Source organism: Bos grunniens, chromosome 9, assembly GCF_055505025.1.
Source record: "Bos grunniens cultivar Pamir isolate PY7600 chromosome 9, Bosgru_T2T1.0, whole genome shotgun sequence".
Lineage (NCBI taxonomy): Eukaryota > Metazoa > Chordata > Mammalia > Artiodactyla > Bovidae > Bos > Bos grunniens.
The window spans coordinates 10,459,081-10,475,307 of NC_141173.1; the positions used below are offsets into that span (position 1 = coordinate 10,459,081).

The 16,227-nt window shown below is 36.1% G+C and overlaps 1 protein-coding gene across 10 annotated transcripts in view; it reads left to right on the plus strand.

Annotated features, from left to right (window-relative positions):
- FAM135A (family with sequence similarity 135 member A) overlaps nucleotides 1-16,227 on the plus strand; it is a 154,442-nt gene that overhangs the window by 40,898 nt on the left and 97,317 nt on the right. For all 10 annotated transcript variants that reach the window (XM_086316751.1, XM_086316758.1, XM_086316753.1 and 7 more), the window contains one exon: nucleotides 1,824-1,903. In XM_086316751.1, the coding sequence (XP_086172877.1) occupies nucleotides 1,824-1,903 (80 nt within the window). Of the gene's footprint in view, nucleotides 1-1,823; nucleotides 1,904-16,227 lie in introns of those variants that run through there.

A 16,227-nucleotide genomic window follows, 5' to 3' on the forward strand; every position in this document is an offset into this window, starting at 1 on the left:
AGACACTTACTCCTTGGAAGAAAAGTTATGACCAACCTAGATAACATATTCAAAAGCAGAGACATTACTTTGCCAACAAAGGTCCGTCTAGTCAAGGCTATGGTTGTTCCCATGGTCGTGTATGGATGTGAGAGTTGGACTGTGAAGAAAGCTGAGAGCCGAAGAATTGATGCTTTTGAAGTGTGGTGTTGGAGAAGACTCTTGAGAGTCCCTTGGACTGCAAGGAGATCCAACCAGTCCATTCTAAAGGAGATCAGCCCTGGGTGTTCTTTGGAAGGAATGATGCTAAAGCTGAAACTCCAGTACTTTGGCTACCTCATGTGAAGAGTTGACTCATTGGAAAAGACTCTGATGCTGGGCTCTGATGCTGGGAGGTATTGGGGGCAGGAGGAGAAGGAGACAACAGGATGAGATGGCTGGATGGCATCACTGAATCGATGGACATGAGTTTGAGTGAACTCCGGGAGTTAGTGATGGACAGGGAGGCCTGACGTGTTGCAGTTCATGGGGTTGCAAAGAGTTGGACACGACTGAGCGCCTTAACTGAACTGAACTGAATGGTATACAGTAAATGCAGTGTTGTTTAAATGTCTTTGAACTAATGTATACAATTATAATTGTGGGTGTACACGTATAAGTAGGTCATAGTTCCTGTGTTTAAGACGTTTAAAATGAAACATATCAGTTGTTTATTCTTAGCTCTTATATGGCATATCTGAATATTTTAAAATATCAGTGTTTGATTTAATCTTTAATTAAAATTAAAACTTTGCTATCTCATGCCAAAGTTCCTGCTTTTTCCACTTTGATTTTTGTTCTCAGTCGTCTCATGTTTTCAGAGTGACCTGATCTTAATCTTAACTCCACAGAGATAGATGTTATCTCTGTGGCATTTTGCCAGTTCTCTTTAAGTCCAAATTGTGATTTTAAAGGTTCTAAATTTAATTGACCACTCTTTCTTTCACTCTTTAAAAATCTGGTGTTGTCCATATATTCTATCCAGCGCCATGCTTTCCTAGAAATCATAGTAATAAATTTATGTATTTTAAATAATCTTTGTATTATTTACAGATTTATACTCTTGCCTAGGAAATCATTAAAGAAAAAAATGAAGATTAAATATTCAACTCTCTAGTGTCCATCTAAACTCATCCCTGATTTATAATCATCATTTAGCTTTTAGTAACCCTTTGTGTGTGTGTGTTTGTATACATAGATACATATATCCTCCATTACATGCACAAACTTGTAGTGTAATGATGTTAAAACAGAAGCATTTGTTTTTACCTCATAATTTTTTCTATTTAAACTGATTGTTAATGACCATTAGATTTATGCAAGTAAAAGTACATAAACTAAACGGAATAGCACTGACCTTGAATAAAACTGAGTTCTTTCAGCATAATACATGTCTTATGGTATGAAACCAATTTTTAAAACTGTTTGTTATTAATCCTGTGTTTTCTCAAAATTGTGCTTAAGAATATTTTTATTGTCTTTTAAATGAAAAAATAAATCAGATTAAGCAGTGAAATCCTTAGAATCCTTAGTAACTCCTATTATTGTTATGACATTCTCTTATTTAAAGTAAGAATGTTTCTGTCTTTACATTTGCCTGTTTCTCTTGGGGTTATATGCAGTGCAGTTGTAATGTTTGATCTGTATGTGGATCTGGTACACTGTTTTCCACCAATAGTAAATACTGTGGGAGATTGATAAAGCAGATGAACTTTATTTTTTAATACATATTGATATATAGAAATAGAGGCATTGCATATTTTTTGAATATTTCGAAGTGACTTTTTTTGTCTCTTTTGCTTTAGTTTTTACCAGATTCGTGCATCTATGAAAATTCCACCAAGAGTTCCTCACAGAGTAGAAGCTAGTTTGCTACATGCAGCAGGTAAGCCAAGGAATATTCTCAATTAAAAAAAATAAAACTGAAGCAAGATTATAATGACCAGTAATAACTTTTCATAATTATTTATATCTCTTAATTATGAACACAAGGTGCCAAAGAACATCATTCTCATACTTCATATAAGAAATATATTTGAGGCCTCAGTAAAACAGGCTTGATTATATATTCCTTGTCTCCATCTTAGGTTTCTTAGGATGAGCAAGTAAAAGAAAGTTTGTGAAATTTCCTGAAAACAAACATAAGTAAGGGTGATATCAATTATATCATGTAATATGTACTTTTAACAAATGCATAGTGAATGTGAACACATAATTTGATATATGATCACAAAGCTGTTTTCTGATAAAGTTTTATAGTATGCGTTTTGAGATTATTTTTTCACCTACTTTTTTTTTACTTGATTAATGAGAAAATAAAGGATCAGAAAGTATAAAATAGACATATTATAACTGGCACCCCACTCCAGTACTCCTGCCTGGAAAATCCCATGAACGGAGGAGCCTGGAAGGCTGCAGTCCATGGGGTCGCTGAGGGTCGGACACGACTGAGCGACTTCACTTTCACTTTTTACTTTCCTGCATTGGAGAAGGAAATGGCAACCCACTCCAGTGTTCTTGCCTGGAGAATCCCAGGGACGGAGGAGCCTGGTGGGCTTCCGTCTATGGGGTCACACAGAGTCGGACATGACTGAAGTGACTTAGCAGCAGCAACAGCTCTCTTATTTACTCATATTCTAAGGAGACACTCTAGCATTAAAGGATTTGAGCCAAAACTAGTGGCCCTGATGTCATCATTGGGCATTTTTTTCAGCTTTCTTGATACAGTATACTCTATTAAGCAGTTAGAAAATACAATGATTAATGAAACATACTGGAGAGTTTTCATTTCTAATATGAATTAATAGTTTTCAATGCATCACAAAACATTAAAAAATACCTAATATAAAGCTAGCTCAGTGAAGCTATGAGCCATTCTGTACAGGACCACCCAAGACAGATGGGTCATGGTGGAGAGTTTGAACAAAACATGGTCCACTGGAGAAGAGAATGGCACACCACTTTAGTATTCTTGCCTCGAGAACACTGAACAGTATGAAAAGGAAAAAAGACATAACACTGAGAGATGAGCCCCCCAGATAGGTAGGTATCCAGTAACTGGAGAAGAACAGAAGAATAGCTCCAGAAAGAATGAAGAGGCTGGGCCAAGCAGAAATGATGCTCAATTCTGGGGGTGCAGAATTAGAAAGTCAAGAGTTACCTAGAGTAATAGGCAAGTATGGCCTTGGAGTACAAAATGAAGCAGGACAAAGGCTAACAGAATTTTGCCAAGAGAACATACTGGTCATAGCAGATACCCTCTTCCAGCAACTTAAGAGACTACTGTATACATGGACATCATCAGATGGTCAATAGAAAAATCAGATTGATTAATTCTTTTTTTTAAAATAATATCTGGCAGTTTATTAAAAAATGGAGTATACTGAACAACAAACTATCTCACATCTTTCAGGAAGAAAAAACATTAAATTTGAAAAGACATTACCCACTGAATTTAGGCACAACACCTCTACTCAATTAAGAGAAACATTTGTACAGCCCAGGTCTTTATTTTTACACCCCTCAGGCCATGAACTCATAGGGAAGGGGCTCCAACAGTTTGGGTTCCTTTCCATTGGTCCTCACAAAGTGTGCTTCTCTGGGTGGAGCAGACTGGCACTTCAGCTGAACCCAAGTCCCTTTCTCTTTGGCTTCCTTCTTTTTCTGATCATTTTCCTTCACACGTTTCAGGAAGTTATCTCGGCTCTTAGAGTGCTTAATATGCTCGATATGCACATTAATTCTCTTGGCAAGAATCTTGCCCTTGTTTGTTTACAGTGATGCCAACAGCATGCTGGGTAAAACTGTAGACTCCCAGTTTTGCCGTGGTAACATTTGTGGGGCATTCCTTTTTGAACAGTACCCATTCCTTTGTATTGCTCATTTTAGCGAATTACTGGAAGATGACGGTTCTGGCCGAAAAGCCAGATAGATTAATTCTTTGCAGTCAAAGATGGACAAGCTTTATACAGTCAGAAAAAACAAGACCTGGAGCTGACTGTGGCTCAGATCATGAACTTACTGACAAATTCAGGCCTAAATTGAAGAAAGTAGAGAAAACCACTTGCCCATTCAAGTATGACCTAAATCAAATTCCTTATGAGTATACGGTGAAAAGGACGAATAGATTCGGGGGATTGAATCTGGTAGACAGAGTGCTTGAAGAACTATGGACGGAGGTTCATAACACTGTACCAGAAGCAGTCACCAAAACTTTCCCCAAGAAAAAGAAATGCAAGAAGGCAAATGATTGTCTGAAGAGGCCTTACAAATAGCTGAGGAAAGAAGAGAAGTGAAAGGGAAAGATATATCCAACTGAGTGCAAGCTTCCAGAGAATAACAAGTGGAGATGAGAAAGCCTTCTTAAGTGAACAATGTGATGAAATAGAGGAAAACAATAGAATGGGAAAGACTAGAGATCTCTTGAAGAAGATCAGAGATACCAAGGGAACATTTCATGCAAAGATGGGCACAATAAAGGTTGGAAACGACAGGGACCTAACAGAATCAGAAGAGATTGAAAAGAGGTGGCAAGAATACACAGAAGAGCTATACAGAAAAGATCTTAATGACCCGGATAACCACAATGGTGCAGTCAGTCACCTAGAACCAGACATCCTGGAATGTGAAGTCAAGGGGGCCTTAGGTAGTGTGACTTTGAACAAAGCTAGTAAAGGTGATGGAATTCCAGCTGAGCTCTTTCAAACCCTAAAAGATGATGCAGTTAAAGTGCTGCACTTAATATTCCAGCAAATTTGGAAAACTCAGCAGTAGCCACAGCACTGGGAAAAGTCAGTTTTCATTCCAATCCCAAAGAAAGGCAAAGCCAAAGAATGTTCAAACTACTGTACAATTGTGCTCATTTCACATGCTAGCAAGGTAATGCTCAAAATCCTTCAAGCTAGGCTTCAGCAGTTAATGAACCAAAAACTTTCAGATGTACAAGCTGAATTTTAAAAAGGTAGAGGAACCTGAGATCAAATTGCCAGCATCTCTTGGCTCACAAAAAACAAAAGAGAATTCCAGAAAAACATCTACTTCTGCTTTACTGACTATACTAAAGTCTTTGTGTAGATTACAACAAACTGTGGAAAATTCTCAAAAGAGATGGGAACACCAGACTACCTTACCTGTCTTCCTGAGAAACCTGTATGAAGGTCAAGAAGGAACAGTTAAAACTGGACATGGAACAATGGACTGGTTCAGAATTGGGAAAGGAGTATGTCAAGCCTGTATATTGTCACCCTGCTTATTTAACTTCTGTGCAAAATACATCATGTGAAATGCTGGGCTGGATGAATCACAAGCTGGACTCAAGATTGCCGGGAGAAATATCAACAACTTCAGATATACAGATGATGCCACTCTAATGACAGAAAGTGAAGAGGAACAAAAGAGCCTCTTGATGAGGGTGAAAGAGAGTGAAAAGGCTGTCTTAAAACTCAGCATTCAAAAAACTAAGAGCATGGCATCCAGTCCCATCACCTCATGGCAAATAAATGGGAGAAAAGTGTAAACAATGGCAGATTTTATTTTCTTGGGCTCCCAAATCACTGTAAATGGTGACTGTAGCCATGAAATTAACAGATAATTTCTCCTGGAAGAAAAGCTATGACAAACCTAGACAGCATATTAAAAAGCAGAGACATTACTTTGCCCACAAAGGTCCGTCTAGTTAAAGCCATGGTTTTTCCAGTAGTCATACAGGGATCTGAGAGCTGGACAGTAAAGATGGCTGAGGGCTGAAGAATTGATGCTTTCCAGTTGTGGTGTTGGAGAAGACTTGAGAGTCCCTTGGAAAGTAAGGAGATCAAACCAGTCAATCCTAAAGAAAAACAACCCTGAATATTCATTGGAAGGACTGATGCTGAAACTCCAATACTTTGGCCACCTGATGTGAAGAGCTGACTCATTTGAAAAGACCCTGATGCTGGGGAAGATTGTGGGCAGGAGGTGAAGAGGGTAACAGAGGATGAGTTGACTGGATGGCTTCACTAACTCAGTGGATGTGACTTGGGCAGACTCCAGGAGATAATGAAGACAGAGAAGTCTGGCGTGCTGCAGTATGTGGGTTGCAAAGAGTCAGACACAATTACTGACTGAACAACAACAGCATAAAGCTATGTTGAGCACCATTTAGTTCATTTTTGAAATTTAAAAATATATTCTGACAACCTGATGTGCTGAAGATTAACTTTCTTAGCATACAGTGGATACTGAAATGCTGGTTAATGGTTAATGTTAAAAATGAAAAACTGGTTAATGTTAAAAATTTAATGAATTTTACATGATGAAGAGTTTATGTTTTTGAAGACTGTCAAAATGCTCATATTGCTTATGACCAAAAAGATGTATATTTCTTTTAAAAAGGAAAAATAAATTTTCTTCTTGGCCTTTTGTATATGTTAACGTATATATTTATTGTCAATGGGTCTTTTGTAAGTCAACTTTCTAGGAAACAGAGGTTAAAACAACTAGTGGTATAAGATGGATTGGTCCTCCCGTTTTGAACTTCCTTAATCTAGTAAACTAAATGTCTTGCTCTATTGTATTTCTTAAAGTTGCCTGTTGAAAAAAAAGCTAGAAAGACTTATTTTTTCTGGACTTTTTATTTGCTTATTTTTTCAGCTTTATCAAGGAATAATTAACAAACATAATTTTACATATTAAAAGTGTACAGCATGATTTGTTTTATATATATACATATATACACTATATAATACATATAAATATGTGATTTGTTATACAGATAACAATGTGGAAAAATGGCCATAATCAAGATAATTAGCACATTGTTTGTGGTAAAGAACGCTTAAGATTTATTCTTAACAAATTTTAAGTATACAGTACTTTATTACTAGCTATAGTCATAATGCTATGCATGAGATCCTCAGAACTTACTTTTCTTATAACTAAAAGAATTTCTGTCTATGAAATTCACTTTTTTTTTAAAGTTAGCTGTGCTGGGTCTTAGTTGTCATGTGCAGGGTCTAGTTCTCTTAATAGGGATTGAATTCAAGCTCTCTGCATTGGGAGTGAGGCGTCTAAACCACTGAATCATCAGGAAAGGTCCCCCAAATTGATTTTGTTTTGTTTCTACATGTAAGTGATAACATCCAGTATTTGTCTTTTCTCTGTCTGACTTATTTTGTATAGCATAATGCCCTCCAGGTTCATCCATATTGCTGCAGATGACAGAATTTCCATCTTGTTATGGCTGAATAATACTCCATTGTGAATATATACACTGCATTTTCTTTATCTGTTCATGCACTGACAAACACTTGGATTATTTCCACATCTTGACAATTGTGAATAATGCTGCAATGAAAATGTGCATACAAAACTTTCTTTGAGATACTGATTTCATTTCTTTCAAATATATATCTGGGAGTGGGATTGCTGGATCATGCAGAAATTCTGTTTTTAATTTTTTGCAGATCCTCCATACTGTTTTTTATAGTAACTGCACCAATTCGCATTTCCCACCAACAGTGCACACTACTGTTCTCTTTTCACATCCTAACATCTCTTTTCACATCATAACATTTGTTATCTCTGGATTTTTTTTTTAAATAACCAATCTAACAAGTATGAAGAGATAGCTCTTATGCTTTTGGTTTACATTTCCCTGTAAATGAATAATTTGTGATGATTAGTGATGTTGAGCATCATTTTATATACCTGTTGGTCATTTGTATGTCTTCCTCTTTAGTGTTTTTACTTACTTATCATTTATTTGGTTAGCAGCGTGCAGGATCTTCAATCTTCCTTGTGGAATGTGGGATCTTTTAGTTGCATTGTGTGAACTCTTAGTTGTGGAATGTGGGATCTAGTTCCCTGACCAGGGATCAAACTTGGCCCCCCTCCATTAGGAGCATGGAGTCTTAGCCACTGGACCACCAGGGATTTATGGTTTCTTTGGAAAAAAAAAGTCTGTTCATTTCTTCTGCTTATTTTATTTATTTACTTTTTTATTGGAAATACTCTTTTATTCTTTCTTTTTTTTTTAATATAAATTTATTAATTTTACTTGGAGGTTAATTACTTTACAATATTGTATTGGTTTTGCCATACATCAACATGAATCTGTCATGGGTGTACACACGTTCCCCATCCTGAACCCCCCATACCATCCCTCTGGGTCATCCCAGTGCACCAGCCCCAAGCATCCTGTATCCTGCATCGAACCTGGACTAGCGATTTGTTTCATATATGATATTATACATGTTTCAATGCCATTCTCCCAAATCGTCTACCCTCTCCCTCTCCCAGAGTCCAAAAGACTGTTCTATACATCTGTGTCTCTTTTGCTGTCTTGCATACAGGGTTATCGTTACCATCTTTCTAAATTCCATATATATGTGTTAGTATACTGTATTGGTGTTTTTCTTTCTGGCTTACTTCACTCTGTATAATAGGCTCCAGTTTCATCCACCTCATTAAAACTGATTCAAACGTATTCTTTTTAATGGCTGAGTAATACTCCATTGTGTATATGTACCACAGCTTTCTTATCCATTCATCTGCTGATGGACATCTAGGTTGCTTCCATGTCCTGGCTATTATAAACAGTACTGTGATGAACATTGGGGTACACAAGTCTCTTTCAATTCTGGTTTCCTCGGCGTGTATTACCAGCAGTGGAATTGCTGGGTCATAAGGCAGTTCTATTTCCAGTTTTTTAAGGAATCTCCACACTGTTCTCCATAGTGGCTGTACTAGTTTGCATTCCCACCAACAGTGTAAGAGGGTTCCCTTTTCTCCACACCCTCTCCAGCATTTATTGCTTGTAGACTTTCGGATCGCAGCCATTCTGACTGGCGTGAAATGGAACCTCATAGTGGTTTTGACTTGCATTTCTCTGATAATGAGTGATGTTGAGCATCTTTTCATGTGTTTGTTAGCCATCTGTATGTCTTCTTTGGAGAAATGTCTATTTAGTTCTTTGGCCCATTTTTTGATTGGGTCATTTATTTTTCTGGAATTGAGCTGCAGGAGTTGCTTGTATATTTTTGAGATTAGTCCTTTGTCAGTTGCTTCATTTGCTATTATATTCTCCCATTCTGAAGGCTGTCTTGCTTATAGTTTCCTTTGTCGTGCAGAAGCTTTTAATTTTAATTAGGTCCCATTTGTTTATTTTTGCTTTTATTTCCAGTATTCTGGGAGATGGGTCATAGAGGACCCTGCTGTGATTTATGTCAGAGAGTGTTTTGCCTATGTTCTCCTCTAGGAGTTTTATAGTTTCTGGTCTTAACGTTTAGATCTTTAATCCATTTTGAGTTTATTTTTGTGTCTGGTGTTAGAAAGTGTTCTAGTTTCATTCTTTTACAAGTGGTTGACCAGTTTTCCCAGCACCACTTGTTAAAGAGATTGTCTTTTCTCCATTGTATATTCTTGCCTCCTTTGTCATTCAGTGCAATCCCTATCAAGCTACCAATGGTATTTTTCACAGAGCTAGAACAAACAATTTCACAATTTGTATGGAAATACAAAAAACCTCGAATAGCCAAAGCAATCTTGAGAAAGAAGAATGGAACTGGAGGAATCAACCTGCCTGACTTCAGGCTCTACTACAAAGCCACAGTCATCAAGACAGTATGGTACTGGCAGAAAGACAGAAATATAAACCAATGAAACAAAATAGAAAGCCCAGAGATAAATCCACGCACCTATGGAAATCTTCTGCTCATTTTAAAATCAGATTGTTTGGTTGGTTGTTTTTGCTAGTTAGTTCCTTGGTTCTTTATAGATTTTGGATGTTATCCCCTATCAGATGTATGATTGGCAGATATTTTATTCCATTCAGTAGGTTGCTTTTTCTTTTGTTGGTGCTGTCTTCCACTGTGCAGAAGCCTTATAGTTTTATGTAATCCTACCTGTCTATTATTGCCTTTGCTTTGGTGTCAAACATAAATATTACCAAAGACCAAGGTCAAGGAGCTTTCTCCCTATGTTTTCTTCTAGAAGTTAGTGGTTTCAGGTCTTAAAATTTAAGTCTAATCCATTTTGAGTTAATTTTTCTGAGTAATATATAATAGGAGTCCAGTTTTATTCTTTTGCATGTGTATATCCAATTTTCCCAGCATGATTTATTGAAGAGACTTTCTTACTATGTGTTCTTGGCACCCTGTCAGTTATTAGTTGATCATATGCGTGTGGGCTGATTTCTGAGCTCTCTTTTTTCCTTCCATTGATCTATGTGCCTATTTTTATACTACTACCATACTATTTTGGTTACTATAGCCATGCAGTGTAGTTTGAAATTAAGAAGTGTGATGCCTCCAGCTTTGTTCTTTTGCTCTTAAGATTGCTCTGGCTATTCAGGGACTTTTGTGGTCTAATACAAATTTTAGGATAATTTTTTCTATTTCTACGAAAAATGCCATTGGAATTTTGATAGAGATTATATTGAATTTGTAGATCACTTCAGGTAGTATGGATATTTTAGCAATATTAATTCTTCCAATCTAAGAACATAGGTTATTTTTCCATTTATTTGTGTTTTCTTCAGTTTCTTTCCTCAATATCTTACAGTTTTTAATGTACAGGTGTTTCATCTCCTTTGGTTAAATTTATACCTAAGTGTTTTATTGCTTTTGATGCTAGTGTGAAATTTTTCAGGTAGTTCATTGTTAATGTATAGAAATGCAATTGGTTTTTGTATGTTGATTTTGTGTCCTGCAACTTTACTAAATTCATGGATTAGTTCTAACAGCTTTTTTGTGGAATCTTTAGGGTTTTCTCTGTATAGGATCATGTCTTCTGCACAGAGAGACCCTTTTACTTCTTCCTTTCCTATTTGGATACATTTAATTTCCTTTTTGTGTATGTGTGTGGCTAGGACTTCCAGTACTGTGTCATAAAGGAGTGATGAAAGTGGGCATCCTTGTCTTGTTCCTGAGTTGAAAGGAGCACTTTCAACTTTTTACCATTCAGGATGATAGCTGTGGGCTTGTCATAAATGGCCTTTATTATATTGAGATACATTCCTTCTGTACCTAATTTATTGAGAGTTTTTGTCATGAAAGTATGTTGAATGTTTTCAAATTATTTTTCCACATCTTTTGAGATGATTATATGATTGTTATCCTTCATTTATCATCATTTTCTTAATGTGGTATATGTTTATTGATTTGCATATGTCAAACCATCCATGCTTCCCAGGGACAAATCCCAATGATTATAGTGTATGATCCATTTAATATGCTCTTGAATTTGGTTTGTTAGATATTGGTTGGTCAAAATTGCCTTTCATTTTTAAAGTAAAAATAAAAGGCACATTTTTCATTTTCACTGAGAAAACTTTTTATTGAACAATGTATTCACCATTTTGTTCCACTACCTTCTGCCAATTTTCAGGCAACTTCATAATGCATCTTCACAAAACTTTTTATCTCTTTGAGCAAAGAACTGTTCCACGTGCCTTTTACAGTATTCCAGGGAATTGAAATTTTTTTCCATTAAGAGAATATCGTAAAAACCACAATTAATGAGCATTCAAAGTGCAAGGTCTGGTGATTATGGCAGATGAATCAGAACTTCCCAGCCAAGCTGTAACAGTATTTGGTTATTAAAGAAATATGCAGCCTTGCATTATCTTGATGGAAGATTATGTTTTCTCTTAACTGATTCTGGATGCTTTTCATCAAGTTGGTCTAATTAGGAGCAGTATCTGTTGGAATCAATCATTTGGATGAAGACCAGCCTTTGGTATGATTGGTGATGGTTCATTTTTCTTGCCCCATAATCTCTTCCTCCCAGATTATTGTACAGTATCCACTTTTCATCACCATCATAATTTGTTTTAAAAATGGAACATTTTCATTACATTTAAGTAGAGAATGTCATGCAGAAATACCATCAAGGTTTTTTCTGTTTAACTTATGTAGAACCCAAACATCAAAGTGACTAAGCTGGTGCAAATGACTTTCAGTGCTTGATTTGGATATTTTGAGTATGTTGGCTATGGTGTAACATTAATTTGTTCTCAGTTAGTGTCTCAATTTGGTCACTATCAATTTCAACTGCTCTAACCTATGGTGGGGCATTGTCCAGCAAGAAATCTCCAGCTCGAGCTTTGCAAACCATTTTTGACACGTTTGATCAATCACAGCACCTTTTCCATAAACTGCACAAATCTTTTCTGCATTTTAGTTGTATTTATACCTTTCTTGAAATAAACATAATATGGCAAACATGTTGCATTTTTCTTCCATCTTCAGTATTAAAATGACTATACAAAAATTCACCAATTTTGTGGGTTTTTTTCCTGCATTCTTTTTTATTTTTTTTTTATTGAAGGATGATTGCTTTACAGAATTTGCTGTTTTCTGTCAAACCTCAACATGAATCGGCCATAGGTATACATAGAGCCCAACCCTTTTGAACCTCCCTCCCATCTCCCTCCCCATCCCACCCCTCTAGGTTGATACAGAGCCCCTGTTTGAGTTTCCTGAGCCACACAGCAAATTCCCGTTGGCTATCTGTTTTTCATATGTTAATGTAAGTTTCTGTGTTACTCTTTCCATACATCTCACCCTCTCCTCCCCTCTCCCCATGTCCATAAGTCTGTTCTCTATGTCTGTTTCTCCATTGCTATCCTGTAAGTAAATTCTTCAGAACCATTTTTCTAGATTCTGTATATGTGTGTTAGAATACAATATTTATCTTTCTCTTTCTGACTCACTTCACTCTGACTCACTTCACCTCATCAGAACTGACTCAAATGCATTCCTTTTTATGGCTGAGTAATATTCCATTGTGCATATATACCACAACTTCTTTATCCATTCATCTGTTGATAGGCATCTAGCTTGCTTCCACGTTCTAGCTATTGTAAATAGTGCTGCAATGAACAATGGGATACATGTGTCTTCTTCAACCCTGGTTTCCTCAGGATATATGCCTAGGAGTGGGATTGCTGGGTCATATGGTAGCTTTATTCCTAGTTTTTAAAGGATTCTACATACTGTCTTCCATAGTGGCTGTATCAATTTACACTCCCATCAACAGTGTAAGAGGGTTCCCTTCTCTCCACACCCTCTCCAGCATTTAATATTTGTAGACTTTTTGATGATGGCCATTCTGACTGGCGTGAGGTGATATCTCATTGTAGTTTTGATTTGCATTTCTCTGATAATGAGTGATGTTGAGCATCTTTTCATGTGTTTATTAGCCATCTGTATGTCTTCTTTGGAGAAATGTCTGTTTAGGTCTTTATCCCACTTTTTGATTAGGTTGTTTCTTTTTCTGGTATTAAGTTGTATGAGCTCCTTGTATTGGAAACGAATCCTTTGTCAGTTGTTTCATTTGCTGTTATTTTCTCCCATTCCAAGGGTTGTCTTTTCACCTTGCTTATAGTTTGCTTTGCTGTGCAAAAGCTTTTAAGTTTAATCGAGTCCCACTTGTTTACTTTTGTTTTTATTTTCATTACTCTAGGAGGTGGGTCATAGAGGATCTGCTTTGATTTATGTCATCGAGTGTTCCGCCTGTTTTCCTCTAAGAGTTTTATAGTTTCTGGTCTTAAATTTAGTTATTTAATCCATTTTGAGGTTATTATTGTGTATGGTGTTAGGAAGTGTTCTAATTTCAGTCTTTTTACATGTAGCTGTGCAGTTTTCCAAGCACCACTTATTGAAGAGGCTGTCTTTGCTCCTTTGTATATTCTTGCCTCCTTTGTCAAAAATAAGGTACCCATAGGTGCATGGGCTTATTTCTGGACTCCCTATCTTGTTCCATTGGTCTATGTTACTGTTTTTATGCCAGTACCATACTGTCTTGATGACTGTAGCTTTGTAGTATAATCTGAAATCAGAAAGGTTGATTCCTCCAGCTCCATTCTTCTTTCTCAGGACTGCTTTGGTTATTAGGGGTCTTTTGTGTTTCCATATGAATTGTGAAATTTTTGTTCTAGTTCTGTGAAAAATGCTATTGGTAATTTGATAGGGATTGCATTGAATCTGTATATTGCATTTGGTAGTATAGTCATTTTCACAATATTGATTCTTCCTACCCAGGAACATAGAATATCTCTCCATCTGTTTATGTCGTCTTTGAATTTCTTTCATAAGTGTCTTATAATTTTCTGTGTACAGTTCGTTTGTCTCCTTAGGTAAGCTTATTCCTAGATATTTAATTCTATTTGTTGCAATAGTGAATGGGATTGATTCCTTACTTTCTCTGATTTTTCATTGTTAGTATCTAGAAATGCAAGTGATTTCTTTGTATTTTGTATCCTGAGACTTTGCTAAATTCGCTGGTTAGCTCTAGTAATTTTCTGATACTGTCTTTAGGGTTTTCTGTGTACAGTATCATGTCATCTGCAAACAGTGAGAGCTTTACTTCTTTTCCGATTTGGATTGCTTTTATTTCCTTTTCATCTCTCATTGCTGTAGCTAGGAATTCCAGAACTATGTTGAATAATAGTGATGAAAGAGGACACCCTTGTCTTGTTCCTGATCTTAGGAGGAATTCTTTCAGTTTTTCACCATTGAGAATAATGTTTGCTGTGGGCTTATCACATATGGCCTTTACTATGTTGAGGTAGGTTCCTTCTGTGCCCATTTTTTGAAGAGTTTTAATCATAAATGGGTGCTGAATTTTGTTAAAGGCTTTTTCTGCATCTATTGAGATTATCATATGGTTTTTATCTTTCAATTTGTTAATATGGTGTATCACATTGATTGATTCATGTATATTGAAGAATGCTTGCCAACTTGATCATGGTGTATGAGCTTTTTGATGTGTTGCTGACTTCTGTTTGCTAAAATTTTGTTGAGGATTTTTGCATGTAAGTTCATCAGTGATATTGGCCTGTAGTTTTCTTTTTTCTTGTTGTCTTTGGTTTTGGTATCAGGGTGATGGTGGCCTTGTAGAATGAGTTTGAAAGTGTTCCTTCTTCCTTCCTCTGCGATTTTTTGAAAGAGCTTTAGAAGGATAGGCATTAGCTCTTCTCTAAATGTTTGATAGAATTCTTCTGTGAAGCCATCTGGTCCTGGGCTTTTACTTTTTGGGAGATTTTTGATCACAGCTTCTATTTCAGTGCTTGTATTTCGGTTGTTCATACTTCCTGGTTTAGTCTAGGAAGATTGAACTTTTCTAAGAATCTGTCCATTTCTTCCAGGTTATCCATTTTATTACCATATAGTTCATTATAGTCTCTTATAATCCTTTGTATTTCTGCATTGTCTGTTGTAACCTCTCCTTTTTCATTTCTAATTTTGTCGATTTGATTCTTCTCTCATTGTTTCCTGATGAGTGTGACTAAAGGTTTGTCAATTTTGTTCATCCTCTCAAAGAACCAGATTTTAGTTTTATTAATCTTTACTATTGTTTTTTTCATTTCTTTTTCATTATTTCTGTTCATATCTTTATGCTTTCTTTCCTTCTACTAATTTTGGATTTTTTTTGTTCTTATTTTTCCAGTTGTTTTAGGTGTAAAGTTAGGCTATTTTAATGTTTTTCTTGTTTCTTGAGGTAAGATTTTATTGCCATAAATTTCTCTCTTAGGACTGCTTTTGCTGCATCCCATAAGTTTTGAGTTGTCGTGTTTCCATTGTCATTTGTTTCTAGAAATTTTTTGATTTCCCTTTTGATTTCTTCAGTAACCTTTTAGTTATTTAGAAATGCATTGTATAATCTCCATGTATTTGTGTTTCTTACAGTTTTTTTCATGTGATTGATACCTAGTCTCAGAATTGTGATCAGAAAAGATGCATGATACGATTTCAATTTTGTTGAATTTACTGAGGTTTGATTTGTGACCCAAGACGTGGTCTCTCCTGGAGAATGTTCCATGTGCATTTGGAAAGAAGGTGTATTCTGCATTTGGATAGAATGTCCTGAAGCTATCAATGAGATCCATCTCATCTAATGTATCATTTAAGACTTGTGTTTCCTTATTAATTTTTCTGTTTTGATAATCTGTCCATTGGTGTGAGTGGGCTGTTAAAGTCTTCTACTGTTATTCTGTTACTGTCATTTTCTCCTTTTATGTCTGTTAGTGTTTGTTTTATGTATTGAGGTGCTTCTATGTTGGGTGCATAGATATTTACAATTTTTATGTCTTCCTCTTGGATTGATCCCTTGATCATTATGTAGTGTCCTTCCTTATCTCTGGTAATCTTTATTTTAAGGTCTGTTTTGTCTGATACGAGGATTGCTACTCCAGCTTTCTTTTGCTTCCCATCTGCATGGAATATATTTTTC